Consider the following 22215-nt stretch of genomic DNA (forward strand, 5'->3'; position numbering starts at 1 on the left):
AGAGCAATTTACGAATGTAGATTTTTTTTTTTTTGGTTTTGAGTGCAATTATGTAACAAAACAATGTAAAACTTCAGAGCCTATTAGTCCAGTCAGTCCTACTTCTTGTTCAGCCAATTGCTAAGACAAATAAGTTTGTTTACAGTTACGGGAAATAATGCTGCCCACTTATTTACGTCACCTGAAAGTGAGAACAAGCATTTGCATGCCATTTTTGTAGCAGGCATTGCAAGGTATTTATTTGCCAGATATACTAAACATTCATATGCCCCTTCATGCTTCAACTACCTTTCCAGAGGACATGCTTCCATGCTGATGACGCTCATTAAAAAAATGCATTAATGAAATTTGTGAATGAACTCCTTGGGGGAGAACTGCATGTCTCCTGCTCGGTTACCCACATTCTACCATATATTTCATTTTACAGCAGTCTCAGATGATGACCCAGCACATGTTGTTCATTTCAAGAACACTTTCGCTGCAGATTTGACAAAACGCAAAGAAGATACCAATGTGAGATTTCTAAAGATAGCTACAGCACTCAATCCAAGGTTTAAGAATCTGAAGTGTCTTCGAAAATCCGAGAAGGACGAGGAGTGGAGCATGCTTTCAGAAGTCTTAAAAGAGCAACACTCCGATGCAGAAACTACAGAACCCGAACCACCAAATAAATAAATAATCAACCTTCTGCGGTGGCATCTGACTCAGATAATGAAAATGAACATACGTTGGTCCACACCACTTTGGATCATTATCGAGCAGAACCAGTCATCAGCATGGATGCATGTTTCCTGGAATGTTGGTTGAAGATGAAGGGATATATGACTCTTTAGCGCATCTGGCATTTACATATCTTGCAACACCAGCTACAACAGTGCCATGCCTATATCTGTTCTCATTTTCAGGTGACACTGTAAACAAGAAGCAGGCAGCACAGGACATGGTGGTGATGGGGGATTTCAGCTACCGAGACATCTGTTGGGAAAACAACACATCAGGGCACAGATTATCCAATAACTTCTTGGAATGTATTGGAGACAATTTTTTATTTCAGAAGGTGGAGAAAGCTACTGGGGGAGGCTGTTCTAGATTTGATTTTGATAAACAGGAAGAAACTGGTTGAGAATTTGAAAGTCGTAGGCAGCTTGGGTAAAAGTGATCATGTAATACTAAGAGTTCATGATTCTAAGGAATGGTAGGAGGGAGAACAGCAAAATAAAGACAATAAATTTCAAGAGGGAAGACTTTAGCAAATTAAGGGAGTTGGTAGGTAACATCCCATGGTAAGCAAGTCTAAGGGGAAAAACAGTTGGCAGTTTTTTCAAAGAGACATTATTAAGGGCACAAGAGGAAACTATCCCACTGCATAGGAAAGATAGGAAGTATGGCTTAACCAGATCTTCAATGACCTATGAATCAAAAGAAGAGTCCTACAAAAAGTGGAAACTAGGTCAAATTACAAAGGATAAATATAAAGAAATAAACACAAGTATGTACGGACAAAATTAGAAAGGCCAAGGCACAAAAGAGATCAAAATAGCCAGAGATATAAAGGGTAACAAGAAAACATTCTACAAATATATTAGAAGCAAGAGGAAGACCAAGGACAGGGTAGGCCTGTTACTCAATTTGGTGGGGAGAATAACAATAGAAAATGTCAGAGATGCTTAATGACTTCTTTGTTTCAGTTTTCACCAAGAAGGTTGGTGATGATTTGGACATCTAACGTAGTGAATGCCAGTGAAAATGAGGTAAGAACAGAAGAGGCTAAAATAGGGAAAGAACAAGTTAAAAATTATTTGGAAAAATTAGATGTCTTCAAAAGCCACCAGGGCCTGATGAAACGCATCCTAGAATACTCAAGGAGCTGACTGAGGAGATATCTGAGCCGTTAGCAATTATCTTTGAAAAGTCATGGAAGATGGGAGAGATTCCAGAAGACTGCAAAAGGGCAATATAGTGCCCATCTATAAAAAGGGAAATAAGAACAACCCAGGAAATTACAGACCAGTCAGCTTAACTTCTGTACCCAGAAAGATAATGGAGCAAATAATTAAGCAATCAATTTGCAAACATCTAGAAGATAATAAAGTGATAAGTAACTGTCAGCATGGATTTGACAAAAACAAATAGTGTCAAACCAACCTGATACCTGTCAAAGAAAGCTAACAAGCCTTGTGGATAGAGGGTAAGCGGTAGATGTGGTATATCTTGACTTTAATAAAGCTTTTGATACTGTCTCACATGACCATCTCATAAACAAACTAGCAAAATACAACCTAGATAGAGCTACTATAAGGTGGGTGCAAAACTGGTTGGAAAATCATTCCCAGAGAGTAGTTATCAGTGGTTCACAGTCATGCTGAAAGGAAATAATGAGTGGGGTCTTGCAGGGATGAGTTCTGGGTCCGGTTCTGTTCAATATCTTCATCAATGATTTAGATAATGGCAGATGATACCAAGCTGGGAGGGGCTGCAAGTGCTTTGGAGGATAGGATTAAAATTCAAAATGATCTGGACAAACTGGAGAAACGGTCTGAAGTAAATAGGATGAAATTCAATAAGGACAAATGCAAAGTACTCTATTTAGGGAGGAACTATCAGTTGCACATGTACAAAATGGGAAATGACTGCCAAGGAAGGAGTACTGCGGAAAGGGATCTGGGGGTCATAATGGATCACAAGCTAAATATGAGTCAACAGTGTAATGCGGTTGCAAAAAAGCAAACGTCATTCTGGGATGTATTAGCAGGAGCGTTATAAGCAAGACATGAGAAGTATTTCTTCTGCTCTTACTCCGCTTTGATTAGGCTTCAACTGGAGTATCGTGTCCAGTTCTGGGCACCACATTTCAGGAAGGATGTAGACAAATTGGAGAGTGTCTAGAGAAGAGCCACGAAAATGATTAAAGGTCTAGAAAACAAGACCTATGAGGGAAGATTGAAAAAAATTGGGTTTGATTAGTTTGGGAAAAGAGAAGACTGAGAGGGGACACAACAGTTTTCAAGTCTGTAAAAGGTTGCTACAAGGAGAAGGAAGAAAAATTGTTTTTCTTAACCTCTGAGGATAGGACAAGAAGCAATGGGCTTAAATTGCAGCAAGAGATGTTTAGGCTGGACACTGGGAAAAGCTTCCTGTCAGGGTGGTTAAGCACTGGAAAAAATTGCCTAGAGAGGTTGTGGAATCTCCATCATTGGAGATTTTTAAGAGCAGTTTAGACAAACACCTCTCAGGAATGGTCTAGATAATTAGTCCTGCCATGAGTGCAGGGGACTGAACTAGATGACCTCTTGAGTTTCCTTCCAGTTCTATGATTATCTCCTGCAAATGTAAACACACCTGTTTGTCTGAGCGATTGGCTGAACAAGAAGTAGGACTGAGTAGACTTGTGAGGCTCTAAAGTTTTACATTATTTTACTTTTGAATGCATTTATTTTTTGTACATAATTATACATTTGTAAGTTCAACTTTCATGACAAAGAGATTGCACTACAGTACTTGTATTAGGTGAATTGAAAATATTTATGTTTTTACAGTGCAAATATTTGTAATAAAAAATATAAAGTGAGCACTGTACACTTTGTATTCTGTGTTGTAATTGAAATCAATATATTTGAAAATGTAGAAAACATCCAAAAATATTTAAGTAGATGGTATTCTATTATTGTTAAACAGTGTAATTAATCACACGATTAAGTTTTTTAATCGCTTGACAGCCCTAATAATAGCCAAGTGCAGTGTGACATCAATAGGTGCTACCAATTCAGGTTGCTCAACACTTCCCACTGCAAAACTATATTTAGTTCCTTATAACTTTACCAAACTTTTACCGTTCAGTCTGAAGTTTTCAATGCCAGGTGTCTCTAAAATATTCAATTTGACAGAGAATTTCAGATAAAATAGTTCAGCCATTACCAATAACAACAAGGCTAGGATAAAATATGTTGTGTCAGTGTTAAGTTCTGGTGACCGTTTTTCCCTAATGCTCTAGTGCACCTAGAAAAGTGATCTAGGACTTGCTATGTGGCACAAGGACACGCCTTTTGTTGTCCCCATGAAATTCTCCCAAATTTGGCCAAGTTATAAGATTTTGGGGGAAAAATCCAAAGTTTGCACACGGAGACTTCGAGTTTAGTAGTTAAAAATCTCAGAAGATTCCATTCTCATTGAGCATGCTGAACCACACAGTTTCCACTGCAAATACACAGAGCATGCACCAGCCCATGGCCACACAAACAAAGCCAGACTGGTCCTTTAATTGCTGCTCTGGGCAGGACTAGGCACTGGAACAGAGTCAGTTTCCCATGCTCCCAGTGACACTGCTACACACACACACACACCCCTCCCGCCCCTGCTAGTACCTGGGCGGGCATCTGATTGAAATGCAGAGGGGAGGGAAAGAGTAGGTTAGGACGAGTCTTGTGAGACTGGGACTGGAGGAAGGGGGAAGAAACTGAAACTGGGACTAGCTTGGGTGGGTGGTGGAAAGAGAAAGAGAGAGGAAGCAGAGATAACAGACTCAGAGCCAGTGGGCATGGAGGGACTGGGACCAGGAACTGGTGACGGAAGAACACAGAAATCACACAAGAAGCCGGGGGAGGGGACAATGGGACTGGCTGGGCAAGGAAACTAGAACTGAGAGTCAATGTGAAGGAATGGGGACAGGAGAAAGAGAGACAGATCTGACAAGAAGCTGGGGCACAGGGGGAGAACAGGGACCAGTAGGGCAAAGACACTGGGAGAAGGAGCTGGGGGTAGAGAAAACAGACAGATTAGATAAGAAGCTGGAAGGGGGAAAACAGGACTGGCTTGGCAAGGAAACAGACTGGGATGAGAAGCTTGTGCATATGCATTATGATATAGTCTTTAATTACATGATCACATTTTATTTTTCCCTCACAAGACTCCTGCCTCATTCAGGGCACAAGATGGATGATGCTCATTAATAAACTACTTGAACAACAATGAAAAATGAAAATGTTCATGTGTGGCCCTAGGCACTTTTACTTCATGGTGCTCAAACCCTGCCCCGAAGACAGAATTATTAGTTTCTTCATAGACTTTTCTATGGTACTCACCACTATAGTATCCAAACATTCATAACTTTACGAACATTCATACAACACTCCTGTGAGTTGAAGGATATAATCCCCATAATACAGATCAGGAGTTGAGGCACAGAGATTAAAGTTTCCAATGATTTTGGACCTGATTTTTAGAGTATTTGGCATTATATAGCACTTATGATCAAAATGCAGCTCCCATTAGCTCAGAATATTGTTTTCTTCCCCAGCTATTCAGTTTTGCCAACTGCACTAACTTACTTTTATTTCTGGAAATTAAAGAGATACATTATCAATATATAGGCTTGGCAGATATCCCAACAGATATCAATATTTATTTTAAAACATTTTTTCTCTTTTTATCTATTTAAATTTTCACATTTATGGGAAGTTATGGCAGGCTCAGACAATTATTTAATGAAAACAGATGCTGAGATTCAAATAGTTAAAGCTTTATAGCCATTTAAACTCAAATTGTCAACATCACATGTCAAGATATACATAGTTAATAACCTTATACCAAACTCTAAGTTCAAGAAGCACTTTTCTTACTTTGCCTATCTATGAATAATCATCATCAATGAAAATATTTTTCCATCAGTTTGTGTGTGTATGGTGAAAGATTTACCAATAAAAATCTAACCCTTCCAAGCCTACCAATGTAGTATTTGGCACATCCATATTTGATGGCAACACTTTATTGAAGCTGATAAGTGTAGAGGTAGAGATGGTTTCCAACATTATCTTCCCATTAAGTGAAAATATCTTCCAAAGGTCCTGACCAACATCCTGTACTGTGGAGATCCATTACTGAAAATAAGGTCAGAATGTCTACTCCAATACCCAGCATTTTAATTTAGTGAATTAGGGCACTAAACAGAGCTTCATGGTCTAAGTTATCTTCTAAATAAAAAATAATCCCCTTTGTATTCTTAAGGACCTGGAGTTTACAACCGTATTCCTAGTTGTAATCCTTCACTTCATTTCACCACTCGTGATGCATCTTAATAGCTGGATAAACACAGGTTTGCTGAATGCCTTCCTCTTTTGCCACACTTGGATTATACAGTTGATTTCTACTTGAATCCTCCATGATGGTTCAGTCTACTGATCAACCGTCTCAAAAGCTCCTCCCTACCTAGCTTCCAGCTATCACAACCTACCTGATTTCCCCCTCCCACAAACACTAGAATTCATCTCCATGCTGCCGGACCACCCCATCCTTCCCATCAAGGTTAAGCCTCATACCTTCTTCTACATATTCAGCCCTACTCTCTCGCAAGTGGGCAAGAGCACCAGTGCCTTCCTAGCTCTCTAGGAAATCAGCATACTTACAGCAAAAAACACACCAACACAAACCTACTGCTGCCTGCCTTATTGCCATAATCCTCCTAATTTCCTCTAGATCCCCTAACCAGTTGCAGCAACTAACCTAATCCTCCTCCTCCTCTCCCTGCTGCTAAAACCCAATTCACCCAGCCCACTGCCCTGATGAAATTAAAGTTGTGACTAATGTGCAGGTGAGGAGAATAAAATGGCATCTGTATTCACTAGAATTTGTGATGCCAAATAATCTCTACTACAATCAGCACTCAAAACCACAAAACCAATGCCTGATAGTGGCTAATCAAAACGACAGCAATTCAGTGGCTGGCATATATACACCATTCCTACAGTTTCTCCCTCTCCTCAACCCCCAACAATAGGTTTGTTTTGATTTTTTGTTTTGTTTTTTAAATGAATGGTGTTGAAGTAGGTTCCCTTTGCTATTTTTAGCAGACATGCCAAGGGAAGTACATTTTAGTGTACTGACATTTCATCCATGGCCTTTAAGCCTTAAATTGGTCAGATGAGGCTCTTCTCTTAGGTCTGAAAAAGACTTCACAATATTTGACAACAATGCAGCAGTTATCCCAGGAACAAGATGGCAATTTAAAATAGAAGACAGTCAAGTCTACTTCTTCACTAGTAGCCAAGGTAAGCAGAAATGACATTGCAGGTCCTTTGAAGGCAGTGACATTAATAGGACTGGACTCTGGGTACAAACACTGGCCCTGAACATGCTCTCACTAATTTTGATGGTATAGGTTCTAGCACTAATTCTCAGATCTCTCAGTAAGTCCCAGACACTGAGGCTCCTACTGTATTGATACTATTATTGTTTTGATACTATTATTACAGTGAACTTGTTAGACACTTTTGTGCTTCTCTGGTACTCTGTTGGATAGCAAAGTAGCTCATTTACAATAAAGGGGGCACACCACAGCACCAGGGTAGTAGCTATCTATTTTCTCTGGCTGAAATTCTATTTTGGCTTCTTTTAAATTACACTAGAGTAACTGATTAATAGAACTGGTCCAATAACTATTCTATTTCATACTGAACTGAAAAGACATCTTGTAAACCTAATCTGTACAAATAACGTGTGATTTCTAGGCTATTCATTAGCTCAGATGTACGTGCTGCAGTCAAAAGATTTCTGCAAATCTCTTGTGCCATTTGCTGCTGTCTCCTCATTGTTAAAGAGCCTGCTAAACTTGCTTATTTACCTATTTAGAGATTGCACTGAATGGCTGCTTAACAAATAAATTCCACTTACCTTTATCTCAGGCTCTTTTTCACATTCTTCTATATACAAGTCATATAGCTTTTGAAATACAGATTTTCTGAAATTAAGGAAAATGTTAACATAAAAATTGTGTTAAATCAATACAATAAAAAGTTAAATATTGAAATATTTGCTACCTTCCACTGGATAAATATTTTCGTTTGGGAGGTCTCTGACGGGCACTTTCAATGACATACTGCAAGAGAAAGGTGCATGAAACTCAACAGTTCTATCAATGTACAAGTTACTTTAAGAGCCTTAACATCATTAAAGCAAATTTAGGTTACAGTAGTTATTCTGTGTTACACAGACAACAACATGTCAAACTGTAGTTCTTTAAACAGAGTAAATACTCTCACTTCTAAAGTGGTCTATAGGAATGGTAGTTACAAAGGAGTGCTTAATTCCAACCACGAGCTAACAAAGGAGTTATTTCACAGCTAAAATTAAAACAAAGTGGTATGCTTCATGATTCTCACTATCACAGTTAAGAAGTAGTTTCTGAAGTCTATGACACTTCATGCCAACATTTTATGTTTACAGTAACAAAACCTTAAAGAAACCTGAAATTTCACTGTATTTCAACCAAGACAATTGCAACATTCAGATATAATGCTGTTGCCCTGGTACAGCTCACTACCTTTGAACACAGCCAACTGTGTTTTAGAAGGCCTACTTTGTTCCTGTGTTTCTCTAACATTTTTTAGAAAAAAGAAAAGGAGTACTTGTGGCTCCTTAGAGACTAACAAAATTATTTGAGCATAAGCTTTCGTGAGCTTATGAAGTGAGTCCCATGAAGTGAGCTGTAGCTCACAAAAGCTTATGCTCAAATAAATTTGTTAGTCTCTAAGGTGCCACAAGTACTCCTTTTCTTTTTGCGAATACAGACTAACACGGCTGTTACTCTGAAACCATTTTTTAGAAAGCAGGTTAATTCTAAACAAATGCAAGATGCATACAATATTTTAATAAATGTTAGTTAAGACACTCTCAGGTCAAATTTAGCCCTTGATTTAGCTTTTACATAGATAAGTTTCACAAAATCCAAAGTCTGGAGGAAACATTTCCATTCTTGACAAAGTGCTGATTGATCATTTGGTTTATTTTAAATAGAGACAGGTTCTCCCTCTTCCCCCCCTCCCCCCAATAGTTTGAATTTAGTATTATATAGTGTAGGAGAACCTGCATATGAAAAAATGACTGATATATTCTTTGTTGGCTGTGGGATGACTGAAGTTGCTCACACTAGGTTTATGTAGACTATATGAATAGCAGCCTTGTAGGATTCTACTTGACCAGGCTACATAATTGTTTTAAAAACAGGAAAATAAAGTCTTAAATATTTTCATCGTGGGAAAGACCAAGCAAGTAGATTGTGTGCATGGGCTGGTAGTTTTAGTGACAATTTTGCAAAGCTAGTGTTCTATACATAGTTTATACAAAAACACCTTCATGTAATATAAATGCACAAAATGTAAACAGACATTTAAATTTAAGCCCGATATATTATTTACATATCAATAGGCAACTTAGCTACTCCTTACCTCTGCACGATCCAATGCCAGTTCTAAAGCTTGTTGCTGCAAAAATTATAAACAGCTTTCTTAGAAAATGTGTTAACTGATGAAAACCTTGTACTGTAACAATCACCCCAAACTCTATGACTAGGACTCAAAGTAGTATTAGTTTGTTATTTTTACAGGACCAGCTGATCAAATGTAGGATTCTTTGGCACGTACAGAATTCTACCAATAAATTCAGCACTCTGTTGAACTGCGTTAACAGTAATTAACTCCACTACAGGATTTGTGTAGATATGACTAGATTATTAAGTGTTAGAAGGACAGTGATGCCGAACTGTAAGGTGGGCAATACCAAGTTTTAATTAAAACTATTTTTTTTAAAAATTGAGAAAAAATGGGTAGGCAAGACTATTCTTTGCCCTCACCCTGGCTGCCAATGCAACGTCTTTCAGCACAACTGCCCGCTTGCATCTATTGCGTCAGGAAGAGTAGCACTAGTGGGATAAAGGATGTGTGCGTGTGAGAAAGACTTCGTAACAACTAACTGTAAAGTAGAGTTGTCTTGAAGAAACGGATCAAAGCCCACAGCCACTGATACCAAAGAGTATGCATTAAAGTAGGTCATCTTCCTATGAGATGGGAAATGAAGACCCAAACCTCCAACACTCAAACTCATTACATTACACTTCTCCCATCAACATGGAGACACTACGCAGAAGTGGTCTAGGCCCCTTCCCCAGACATACAAGCAGCTATTTGGTCAAAAACTTAGTTTTGGCAGAGTTTCTCCTCAAAGATTCCCTTTGAGGTGGGCTGAAGAGTATGTCAGAGCCCATGACTGCATACTGAACTCAAAGTCCTGCAAATTGTTCATAACATCTGATAGCAGAATTCACTGGATAATACTTACTGTAGCTGATTTACAGAATCATAAAAATGTAGGGCTGGAAGGGACCTCGAGAAGACATAGCAACACTAGACCATCCCTAACAGATGTTTGTCCAACTTGTTTTTTAAAAGCTTTCAATGATGCGGACTCCATGACCACCCTTGGAAGCCTATTCCAGAGCTTAACTACTCTTATAGTTAGGAAAATTTTTCTAATATCTAACCTAAGTCACCCTTGCTGCAGATTAAGCTCCTTACTTCTTGTTCTACACTCAGAGGACATGAAGAGCAATTGATCTCTGTCCTCTTTATAACAGCCCTTAACATATGGGAAGACTTATCAGTTCGTCCCTCGGTCTTCTTTTCTCAAGACTAAACATTCCCAGTTTTTTCAACCTGTTCTTGTAGGTCAGGTTTTCTAAACCTTTTATATTTCTGTTGCTCTCCTGTGGACTCTTTCCAATTTGTTCACATACTTCCTAAATTGTGGTACACAGAATTGGACACAGTTCTCCAGCTGGAGCCTCACCAGTCCCGAGTAGAGTGGGACAATTATCTCCTGTGTTGTACATACAACATTCCTGTGAATATATCTCAAAATCACATTAGTCTTTTTTGCAGCTGCAGCACACTGATGACTCGTATTCAGTTAGTGGTTCACTAGAACCCTCAGATCCTTTTCAGCAATGCTATAACCTAGACAGTTATTCCCCATTTTGTAGTTGTGCATTAGGAAGGAAAAATCAAAGAGAAGTACTTTGCACTTGTCTTTACGGAATTTAATCTTTTTCGATTCGGACCAATTCTCCAATTGGTCAAGGTCATTTTGATTTTTAAGCCTGTCCTCCGAAGTGCTTGCAACCCCTCCCAGCTTGGTATAATCTGCAAATTTTGTAAGCATACTCTCTACTCCATTATCCACATCATTAATGGAAAATATTGACTAGTACCAGACTCAGGACTGGTCCTTGAGACCCCCATTAGATACACATTCCCAATTTGACAGCAAACCATTGATAACTATTCTGAGTACGGTTTTTCAGCCAGATGTGCACCCACATTATAGTAATTTCATCTAGACTACATTTCCCTAGTTTGCTTATGAGAATTTCATGTGGAATGGTGTCAAAAACCTTACTAAAAATCAAGGTACATCATCTCTACTGCTTCCCCCCTACCCAATAAGTCAGTAATCCAATCAAGGAAGGAAATTAAGATGGTTTTGCATGATTTGTTCTTGACGAATCCATGCCAACGCCTCTATTCCCCTATTATCCTCCAGGTGTTTACAAATTGATTTTTAATAATTTGCTCCAGTATCTTTCTAGGTGTTGAAGTCAGGCTGACTGGTCTATAATTCCCCGGGTCTTCCTTGTTCCCCTTTTTCAAGATAGGTACTATGTTCGCCCTTCTCCAGTCTTCTGGGACTTCTCCGATCCTCCAAGAGGTCTCGGAGATAACTGCTCATGACTCCAAGATTGCTTCAGCTAGTGCCATAAGTGAGCTAGGATGAATTTTATCAAGCCCTGCTGAGTTGAATACATCTAAATATTCTTTACCCTGCTCCTTCCCTGTTTTGGCTTGCATTCATTCCCCTCACTGCGAATATTAATTATGTTGAATACCTGCTCATCATTAATCCTTTTAGTGAAGTCTGAAGCAAAACATGCATTAAGCACTTCAGCTTTCTTGATGCCATCAGTTATTAGCTCTTCTTCCTAGGGCCGAATTAACATTTTGTGGGCCCCCCCACAGTGGCCCCACTCTGCCCAGCCCAAAGCAAGGGCACTCTTTACAAAGTGGCAGCTGCCAGACACACACTGGTCCACCTGGCGCAGTGAGCGTGCCCCTTCCCCTTGGGGGTGGTCCTGCACTACACTGCCCCCGCCTTGTCCCCCAATCCTCTATGCCCAGTGTCCATCCCTGCCACCTACCTGCTCCCACAGATCCCTATGGACAGAATCCCCCGCTGAGATCCCTGCACTCAGCGCCATTCTGACCCACTATGCCCAGCGCTCCCCTACCGAGATACCCCACCACCACAATTGCACAGTGCCCTGCACATCATCACCCCCTGCCCACAGAGCTTACCACTACTCAGTGCCCCAACACACAGACCACCCCACCTTCCAGTGCCCCCCATCCCATCTACGCTCAACACCCAAAACACATAATCCCTTTCACCCCCCACTACTCAGCGCCCCCTCCCAAAGAGACCCACTCCCCCGTACCCTGTCCCTTGTTTGCACTTACTGGCCCCGCCTGGAGGTGACCGTGTCCGCCGGGCTCAGCCGGCAGCACGGGGATCACTATGGCCCCTCTGGAGTGGCACCATCAGCCAGGCTGGAGCAGAAGTGGGGCCTGCCCGGGCCGGGCTCACTCAGGACACCACTTGCCTGGCAGGGCCTAGCTGAGCCCCCCGCACTACCCTCTCCACCCCTATTAGCTGAGACCAGCCTGGCCTTTGCACTGGTCCAAGGCGGCTCAGCTCCAGTGAGGTGGGCAGGGTCCCACAGGTGGTGGGCAGCAGAGACCGCTTGGAGCTGAAGCTGCAATGGAGATCAGGGTAGATCCCCCAAGATGAAACCCCCCAAGAGCCTGCCCAGTCTGGCTGGGGCCAGCAGCCATGCCCAGTCTGCATGGCAGAGCCCGGCTGCTGGGCGGCAAGCTCCCTACAGGTGAGCGGGACCTGCTGGCTGGTAGCTGCTCACACAGCAAGGCCTGGGTGCTGGACTGCCCCAGGTGAGAGGCCAGACCTGGCTGCGTGGATGGGTTAGAAAGATCCATCATGGGCCCCCTCCCAGTGTGGGCCTGGTGGCATTTTGTATCTGCGCAGGGCTCTAAAAATACTCTCTCTCTCTCAAGTCCCAGGGAAGAATGTCCATACAAGTTCCCTCCAGAGCTGAGCAAACATATGATTTCATCATGTTAGTGCAGTGCACAGGAAGAGAAACTGACTAGAGACAGAGTGCTGTAAAAGATAAAATACTTCCCCCCACCTAATCTTTCAGTGACAGTAACCTTAGAAATTACTTGTAACAATAGTAGGTATGAAGTTTTCAGATAGAAGCCTGACTTTCAAACTGATGCTGTGCCTTTCAACTGTGGAAACCACTGCTACAAATCATTGAGACAGAAAGTAACAGGATTCAAGATATTTATACATTAAGTATTTATATGAATAATACAGAGTGTTATACTTTTTAGGATAGACGTGCATAAGGGAGATCAATCCACAGGCTTTTAGGTATAACTCATCCACTGACTGCTTGACATTAAGAAAATACCCGATAGGCATGTTACTGCCTAACTGCCCACTATAGATATGTGAGTAGGGCTTACACATTCCTCTGAATCATCTAGTACTGACCACTGTTGGAGACAAGACACAAGAACAGATTTATATGACAATTCCTATATTCTATCAGCAGTGACTAAATGATTTAGGCGCAGCATTCACAAGCTCCACAGAGAGCCCCACCATCAACTAGAGACTGTTGGAGTGTTAAGTCACATTTCTGAGGATGTCAGAGACACAAAGGACTTTTCTTTCTCCACCTTCATCTGCCAAATACCCACCACCCTAAAGGCAAAGGAGTTATGAAAAACATGACGTGAATTGTATCTTACCATTGTAGTTGAAGCCAGGTGTTCAAATGGCAGACGAAATATTTAGGAGTTTTGGTGCAGTAGGCAAATAGTCATATTTTTAGGGTCACACGAGGTACTGTAAAGTTGGGGGGAGGAAAGAAATACAATCACCAACTGGGTTAAACAAGCACTATAATTATTTAAACTGGATGTTTTAATGGCAGATTATATTGATTTATATAGCATCTTTCATCCACTAATACAGAAGTCACCACTGAATACTGTTATATCCTGCAAGTGAAGCACAGCCATTCTACATCAACACCACTAGCCAGGAAAAGGAAAATAAACTTAATCAAAAGAAATTACAGGGCCAAATGCCATTACCCATACCTGTGAGGTCTTGGCAGAATATCAATATCACCAATGTCTCTGATAGGTACAGTAAAATTGAATATTTAATGACATTAAGTGGTCAGAACATTTATTTTATGTATCAAAGAGCCAGTACTGATGGCTTTGATTTTATATATTATTTGAAGGACAGCAGCTCCACCAACTACACCTCCTTGCACCATTTTGAGTTGTTAGTTCAGTAATGACTTAGGGTAAAGACTGCCAACTACTGAGGTGTTAACAATTTTACTCAGCACCTGGGTGGTCCTCAGACATTCTTCATTCAGCTATTAACCAAGTAAGTCCTGCACTGTTTCACTTTTAAATTCAACTAGATAAAGACATTTCAGTTTCTTTAATACAATTACTTAAATATCAAGATTTAAATCCTAATCATGCTCCATTCCCTTTCAGTCTCTCTCTCAATGGAAGGAGACTTGAAAGTCAAAGAGATCAGTTTTACTTTTGGTTCTTAATGTTACATTTCAAACACTGCAGGGGACCAGTTTAACCATTTCCAGTGGGTTTTACTTTGAAATGTGGAAACGTTCCTACGGGTTTTAGGATCTATAAAGCTTTTTAATACACATTTTAAATGACAGATTATGATTAAATTGACAAGTAGGTCTCTCTCTGTTATTAGCTATATGCTAGCCAACCTCTTTCCTTAGAAACCTGTTCAGCCTTTTTGTTTGGTTGGTTGGTTTTGGTCCCAATTCCAGGGACACACTGTGGTACTGGTAAGTGACGCTGCGTCTCCAACAAGGAGGCTACAGCTCTGGCCTTTCGTTACTGGCCAGGATGTGCTAAGCGCTTTCCAAGCCAGCGAAAGCACCATCCCCGGCCTAGAGACCCTGCAACCCACAGCCAGGCAGAGGTGAGGAGGGCCGAGATCACGGCAGAGCGGCTTGGCCACACGCGGCGCTGGATCCGCCGGATTGCCGGCGGGCTGACAGGGGCGCTGGGAGGGGCAGGACGACGGGATCGCGGGCGGGGAGAGGGATCCAGGCAGGTTTAACCCAGGCCTTGCCAGGGTCCCGGGGGGAGGGGAAAGGGGGCGGCCACCACTGACAGCGCCGCCGTTGGCAGGAACCGGAGGGAGCCGCAGATCCCAGCCGGGAGAGCGATGAGAGCCGCCCCGACAGCACGGGGAGGGCCGGGGCGGGCCCAGGCGACACACCAGCCGCGGAGAGGCCGGGGCGGGAGGCCCCAGCGGCCCGGCCCAGGGGGAAGTCGCCGGCCGGAAGGGCACCGCGGAGGGTTATAATCGACCTCGCCCCCAGTGCTGGACACAAGCGCCCCAGCCCCCTTTACCTGCCAGCCTCATGTCGGGTCCTGCCCCGCACACAGCGGCTGCCGCCGCGTCCCTTTCATCCGCCCCCCCCCTGCTCCTCCTCCAGTCCCGCGGCACCGCGGCTGCTCCCGCCCCAGAACTTCCGAGCGCGGCCCGGAAGGGGCGGGAAGAGTTACCCTAGGGACGGGACGAGGGTGGGGGCCGATTCTGCCGGGTTGCCATGGTGAGCAAGGCGGGTGTGGAGCCCCCGCAGCGGCCGGGGACGGGGGTGGTTCAGGGCTGAGGCAGTTCTGGGCCCGTCCCCGGTATCCCTACACGTGCATCCAGCCTGACCCCTGCAGCCTCCCAGCATCTCCCACCGTGGTTCCCCCACGCCCCTGCCTTTCGCCATACCCAGCGCTCAGGCCCTGCCCTGCCACAGGCTTCCTGTGTGACCTTGGGCAAGTCGCCTATGTCCAGATCTTAAGAGCCTAAATACCTTGGACAATGACAGGTTTCAGAGTAGCAGCCGTGTTAGTCTGTATTCGCAAAAAGAAAAGGAGGACTTGTGGCACCTTAGAGACTAACCAATTTATTTGAGCATGAGCTTTCGTGAGCTACAGCTCACTTTGTCGGATGCATCCCACGAAGTGAGCTGTAGCTCAGGAAAGCTCATGCTCAAATAAATTGGTTAGTCTCCAAGGTGCCACAAGTCCTCCTTTTCTTTTTGTAAATACCTTGGAAGATCTGGCCCTTAGTAACTCTCTGTATCTCACTTTGCCATCCTGGAGAACACTTAAAATGGGGAGAATAGTAACTTCCCTACCACACCAGGACGTTGTGAGGACAACTATGTGAAAGGTTGTGATTATCACAGTAATGAGGACTGTCATAAATATAAAGGGAAGGGTAAACCCCTTTGAAATCCCTCCTGGCCAGGGGAAAGCTCCTCTCACCTGTAAAGGGTTGAGAAGCTAAAGGTAACCTCGCTGGCACCTGACCAAAATGACCAATGAGGAGACAAGATACTTTCAAAAGCTGGGAGGAGGGAGAGAAACAAAGGGTCTGGGTCTGTCTGTAGTCGTCTTTGCCAGGGACAGAACAGGAATAGAGTCTTAGAACCTTTAGTAAGTAATCTAGCTAGGTATGTGTTAGATTATGATTTCTTTAAATGGCTGAGAAAAGAATTGTGCTGAATAGAATAACTATCTCTGTCTGTGTATCTTTTTTGTAACTTAAGGTTTTGCCTAGAGGGGTTCTCTATGTTTTTTAATCTAATTACCCTGTAAGATATCTACCATCCTGATTTTACAGGGGGGACTTCTTTATTTCTATTTACTTCTATTTTTTTATTAAAAGTCTTCTTGTAAAACACTGAATGCTTTTTCATTGTTCTCAGATCCAAGGGTTTGGGTCTGTGGTCACCTATGCAAATTGGTGAGGCTTTTTATCCAACATTTCCCAGGAAAGGGGGGGTGCAAGTGTTGGGAGGATTGTTCATTGTTCTTAAGATCCAAGGGTTTGGGTCTGTGGTCACCTATGCAAATGGGTGAGGCTTTTTATCCAACATTTCCCAGGAAAGGGGGGGTGCAAGTGTTGAGAGGATTGTTCATTGTTCTTAAGATCCAAGGGTCTGGGTCTGTAGTCACCTAGGCAAATTGGTGAGGCTTTTTACCAAACCTTGTCCAGGAAGTGGGGTGCAAGGTTTTGGGAAGTATTTTGGGGGGAAGGACACGTCCAAACAGCTCTTCCCCAGTAACCAGTATTAGTTTGGTGGTGGTAGCGGCCAGTCCAAGGATAACAGGTGTAATATTTTGTACCTTGGGGAAGTTTTTGACCTAAGCTGGTAAAGATAAGCTTAGGAGGTTTTTCATGCAGGTCCCCACATCTATACCCTAGAGTTCAGAGTGGGGGAGGAACCTTGACAAGGACCATTTCAGTACTTGAAATAGATACGGCTTGATGCCCAGGCTAGTGGAAATCCCTGGGGGGCACAGGTATTTCAGTGGTAGTAGGCAATTCCGTGACTGGTTGGTGTAGCAGCAAATCATTTGGAATAAATTACCACGTCACTGACAATTTTTAAATGGAGACTAGATATTTTTCTGAAAGATGCACGCTAGGAGTTATTTTGGGAGTTAGTTCTCTGGCCTGTGTCATGCAGGAGGTCAGATGAGATGATCACAATGGTCTTCTGGCCTTCGAATCTATGAATTGTGAAGGGCACAGAGGTGACTCTGGTGGGGGGTGGCAATGGTTCTATGCATGGGGTGGGATGAATCTTGTTTCATTGTTAGAATTACAAATTTGGTGTGAGGGCTGGTTTTCTATAAAAGTTTGATGGCTTTCTGCAGAGTTCTAGAAATTCTCCAGTACAAAACTTGCAAATATCTAGAGCCCTGCGTGGATACTAAATTTGTATCCGCATTTGATCTGCAATCCGCAAAAACGATCCATGGATATAAAGCAGATATCTGCAGATTTGCAGGGCTTTAGATACAAAATTTGGATCTGTATCCATCTGCATCTGCAAAATGCGGAGGCAGATATTTGCAGATATAAAGTGGATATCCATGGATTTGCAGGGGTCTGCAAATAGCCATCTCTAAACCAACAGGTGCAGCCAGTGGAGGTGGCAGTTCAAGGGCAGGCCTCATCAGGATGCAATGTTCAGGCTAATACTCATTCCGAGTCACTCCTTAGATGCAGTGTGTGTGTTGGTAAGGGTGGCAGATATTCATTAGCAGCAGGTGCTCCAAACAATGAGGATCTTTGTGGTGCTTGACATTATCCCTGCAGGAGTCAGAGGCAATGCGCTGATCTCAGATTGCATTACAAATCTACTGATGACATAGGTGGAAAGTGGTTTGTCTGTTTGCTTTACTTGAACATTTTGTTATGAATAAGAGTACAACAAAGAAGACAACAAACACAGGTACAGAGTAGTGTATGTCTATTCCTGTGCACATTTAAATATTCTATGAATTATAGAACACGTAAGATAGGAGCATCAAGATTAAGCTACAAACGTAAAACGGTATATTTAGACATAAGTATCTACCAGGATTAGATGATAAAATAATGAAGTAAGGAAAGAGTGAAAACAACTCCTTACTGCCTAAATATCAACGTATTAATCAAGCAATACAGATTTTGGAGTAGGAATTGGACCCCTTAAAGCACAAGAATTGTAAAACATGTTTAAACTGTGTTAGGAACATTGCAACATTGATTAATGGTAGCAATTCTGTAAGCATCTGGCCAAGGAGACCATATGTTATAATACTATGAACAGAGTTATTCACTGAATATGTTAATCTTTCCATCTCATTCATTGTCCATATGAGTTTTTTCCATTGTCTAATAATGAAGGTTCTGTCAAGCAGCCAATATCTTGTGATAATGTATTTTTCCAAATGTAATAGCTGGGGTCCATATCTTGTGAGGTCCTGAGTTCCTCCTGCAAAGTGCTGGTGTTCCCCAATGCCTGCTGAGTAAAAAGGGGTTGAAGACTCTATATTTAGTAGATCTTACAAATTAATAGTAAATTCATCAGGAATATATAAAAGTTGAAAATATCTAAAATGTTGCTTTATAACTGCTGAGTGGGAATAGGTCTTTCCCAACTTAATTATGCTACGCAGAATCAAAACTTACTCCATTCCTAAGACTTTGTCTTATAAACAAATAAAAAATAGAAGTGTAGGTTGGGGCACGTAGCTCCAGCCTCAACTATGGAGTGACATTCCTTCATAATATACAGCCAATAAAATAATGTGGTTGTACTTAGCACATAAATAGAACTTTACAAATGATAAATAATTACCATGACATGCTTATGAGATAGGTAAGTTTTATTATCCCCATTTTATACATGGGGGAACAGAGAGGGTGATTCTTTATTGCACTAAGGATTCTTTATGTCACCAGAGGAAGTGGTTTCTTAGAATACCCCCCGCATAAGGAGGCTTCCTACACCAGCATAGAGCCATTAAGGGCAGCCCTACCTTAGCCCTCATCCCAGCCTCAGTACAAGGGAGTGTGTCAGTGTAGGGAAATGGGAGGGGAGAGGTGATGAAGGGGTGCAGCTAGAGCATCCTCTGCTACAGCTATTGTATGCTTCCCAGAGTTCATAGGGGCCTCTGAGATTGTTCTGAGGCTGAGAACCATGGAAGTCCTCTGAATAGCCCCAGAGAAAGTCCACAGCTTAAATCACTAGAGTTACACTGGCATAAAGGTGGAGTAACACAGTGGTGAATCTGGCCTGATATGTTCTTAATAGTTAAATAAAAGTTTTGTGTTAAAAGTACTTCTTGATGCTGGGCTTGGGAATCTGTTAGGCTTCCTAAAGCAGGCCACGGGAATTTTGGAATCACAGATTACATATTCTTCAGATATACTCTCTGAATATTTTACCCTTTTGCCCCACAGGAAAGACATTGTAACAATATGTAATATTTTTGTCATGCACAGCTGGGACAAATGATGTACATAGTTTCATAGGTTATAAGGAGAGAAGGGACCGCTATGATCATCTAGTCTGACCTCCTGTATAACATAGACAATAGAACTTTCTTGAATTAATTCCTGTTTGAAACTAGAGCTGATCTTTTAGAAAAACATCCTATCTTGATTTTAAAATTGCCAGTCATGGAGACAGCACCACAATTCTTGATAAGTTGTTCCAATGATTAATTACCCTAGCTTCTAAAAATTAGCACCTGTTCCAATCATGGGTGGCAGATGGAGCCCTCCTTCGGGGAGGCTAGCCCCCAGCTCTGCCCCTTCTGCTCATGGCTTCCCCCCCCGCCATGGCCAGAGCACCGAGACCCCCTGACCTCCCCCGACCATGGCCAGAGCCCTGAGCTCCCATGTGCCTGGAGGAGCCCCGAGCACCCGCCCCCACATCAGCTGGAGGAGCCCCGGGCTGGCCAGAGGCCCGAGCACTCCCCACGTCAGCCAGTGGCATCCCATGCCAGTCAAAGACCGGAGTCCACCCCACCAGCCCAGAGGAACCCCGGGCCAGCTGCAGCCATGCCTCCCCTCCCCAGATCCCAAAAGCGTCTCATCTGGAAGAAGCTTTTGCTATGCCCCATGCAGGTTCTGGGGCGGCTGAGGAAGCAGTGTTTGTTACTCAACTTCCTGGATTCATTAGCAATCTCTCTGGAGTACAGTGAGATTTCTGATAAACACCGGGAAGCTAAATAGCATATACCACCTCCTCAGCTGCCCCAGAACTTGCACGGGGCATAGAATCATAGAATGATAGAACTGGAAGGGACCTCGAGAGGCCATCTAGTCCCGTCCCCTGCATTCAAGGCAGGACTAAGTATTATCTTGACCATTCCTGACAAGTGTTTGTCTAACCTGCTCTTAAAAATCTCTAATGATGTAGATTCCACAACCTCTCTAGGCAATTTATTCCAGTGCTTAACCACTGTGACAGTTAGGAAGTTTTTCCTAATGTCCAGCCTAAACCACGCTTGCTGCAATTTAAGCCCATTGCTTCTTGTCCTATCCTCGGAGGTTAAGAAGAACAATTTTTCTCCCTCTTCCTTGTAACAACCTTTTATGTACTTGAAAACTGTTATCATGTCCCCTCTCAGTCTTCTCTTCTCCAGACTAAACAAACCCAATTTTTTCAATCTTCCCTCATAGGTCATGTTTTCTGGACCTTTAATAATTTTTGTTGCTCTTCTCTAGACTTTCTCCAATTTGTCCACATCTTTCTTGAAATGTGGCACCCAGAACTGGACACAATACTCCAGTTGAGGCCTAATCAGTGTGGAGTAGAGTGGAAGAATTGCTTCTTGTGTCTTGCTTACAATACTCCTGCTAATACATCCCAGAACGATGTTTGTTTTGTCGACTCAAATTTAGCTTGTGATCCACTCTGACCCCCAGATCCCTGTCCGCAGTACCCCTTCCTATGCAGTCATTTCCCATTTTGTATGTGTGCAACTGACTGTTCCTTCCTAAGTGGAGTACTTTGCATTTGTCCTTATTGAATTTCATCCTATTTACTTCAGACCATTTTTCCAGTTTGTCCAGATCATTTTGAATTTTAATCCTAGCCTCCAAAGCACTAGCAACTCCTCCCAGCTTGGTATCATCCGCAAACTTTATAGGTGTGCTCTCTATGCCATTATCTAAATAATTGATGAAGATATTGAACAGAACCAGACCCAGAACCGATCCCTGTGGGACCCCTCTCATTATGCCCTTTCAACTATGGCCAATGGGAGCTGCAGGGGCAGTGCTTGCAGGTGAAAGCAGCATGCAGAGCCACCTGCCGTGCCTCTGCCCAGGAGCCAGACCTGCTGGCTGCTTCCGGGGCGCAGCGCGGTCCACGGTGACAGGATAGGTAGGAAGCCTGCCTTAGCCCCCCCGCTGCACCGCTGACCAGGAGCCACTGGAGGTAAGCCAGCGCTTCAACCCTGAGCTCCAACCCCTTGCTCCAGCCCTGAGCTGCCCCCAAACCCAGAGCCCCCTCCTGCACCCCAAACCCCTCATCCCTGGCCCCACCCCAGAGCCCGCACCCCCAGACAGAGCCCTCACTCCCATGCACTCCAACCCGCAACCCCCTCCCACACCATGAAACCCTCATTTCTGGCCCCACCCTGGAGCTCCCCAACCCCAGTTAGAGCCCTCTCCCACACCCACACCCCAACCCCCTACCCCAGCCCAGTGAAAGTGAATGAGGGAAGGGGAACGTAGTGAGTGGGGAGCAGGGCCTCAGGGAAGGGGTGGGGCTAGAGTGTTCGGTTTTGTGGGATTATAAAGTTGGCAACCCTAGCCAAACTCGCAAGTGGGGGTCTAGCGGCAGCGCCAAGGGAGGCCCTGGCCTATTATGCCCGCTGCCGATGGTTCCAA

General features: G+C 43.2%; 1 protein-coding gene across 18 annotated transcripts in view; it reads right to left on the reverse strand.

The window, feature by feature from the left end:
* The window catches only part of SUPT20H (SPT20 homolog, SAGA complex component), a 63704-nt gene extending 48195 nt beyond the window's left edge, over positions 1 to 15509 (reverse strand). For 17 of the 18 annotated variants that reach the window (XM_084644623.1, XM_084644618.1, XM_084644621.1 and 14 more), the window contains exons 1-5: positions 15384 to 15509; positions 13713 to 13809; positions 9216 to 9251; positions 7809 to 7867; positions 7663 to 7729 (exon numbers count right to left, since the gene is read on the reverse strand). In XM_084644623.1, coding sequence (XP_084500749.1) covers positions 7663 to 7729; positions 7809 to 7867; positions 9216 to 9251; positions 13713 to 13715 — 165 coding nt within the window. In that variant the 5' untranslated portion in view covers positions 13716 to 13809; positions 15384 to 15509. The remainder of the gene's footprint in view (positions 1 to 7662; positions 7730 to 7808; positions 7868 to 9215; positions 9252 to 13712; positions 13810 to 15383) is intronic. The other variant, XM_084644628.1, reaches the window with a different exon arrangement.
* Positions 15510 to 22215: the final 6706 nt, after the last annotated feature.

This window comes from Lepidochelys olivacea, assembly GCF_965140295.1.
Source record: "Lepidochelys olivacea isolate rLepOli2 genome assembly, chromosome: 1".
Classification (NCBI taxonomy): domain Eukaryota; kingdom Metazoa; phylum Chordata; order Testudines; family Cheloniidae; genus Lepidochelys; species Lepidochelys olivacea.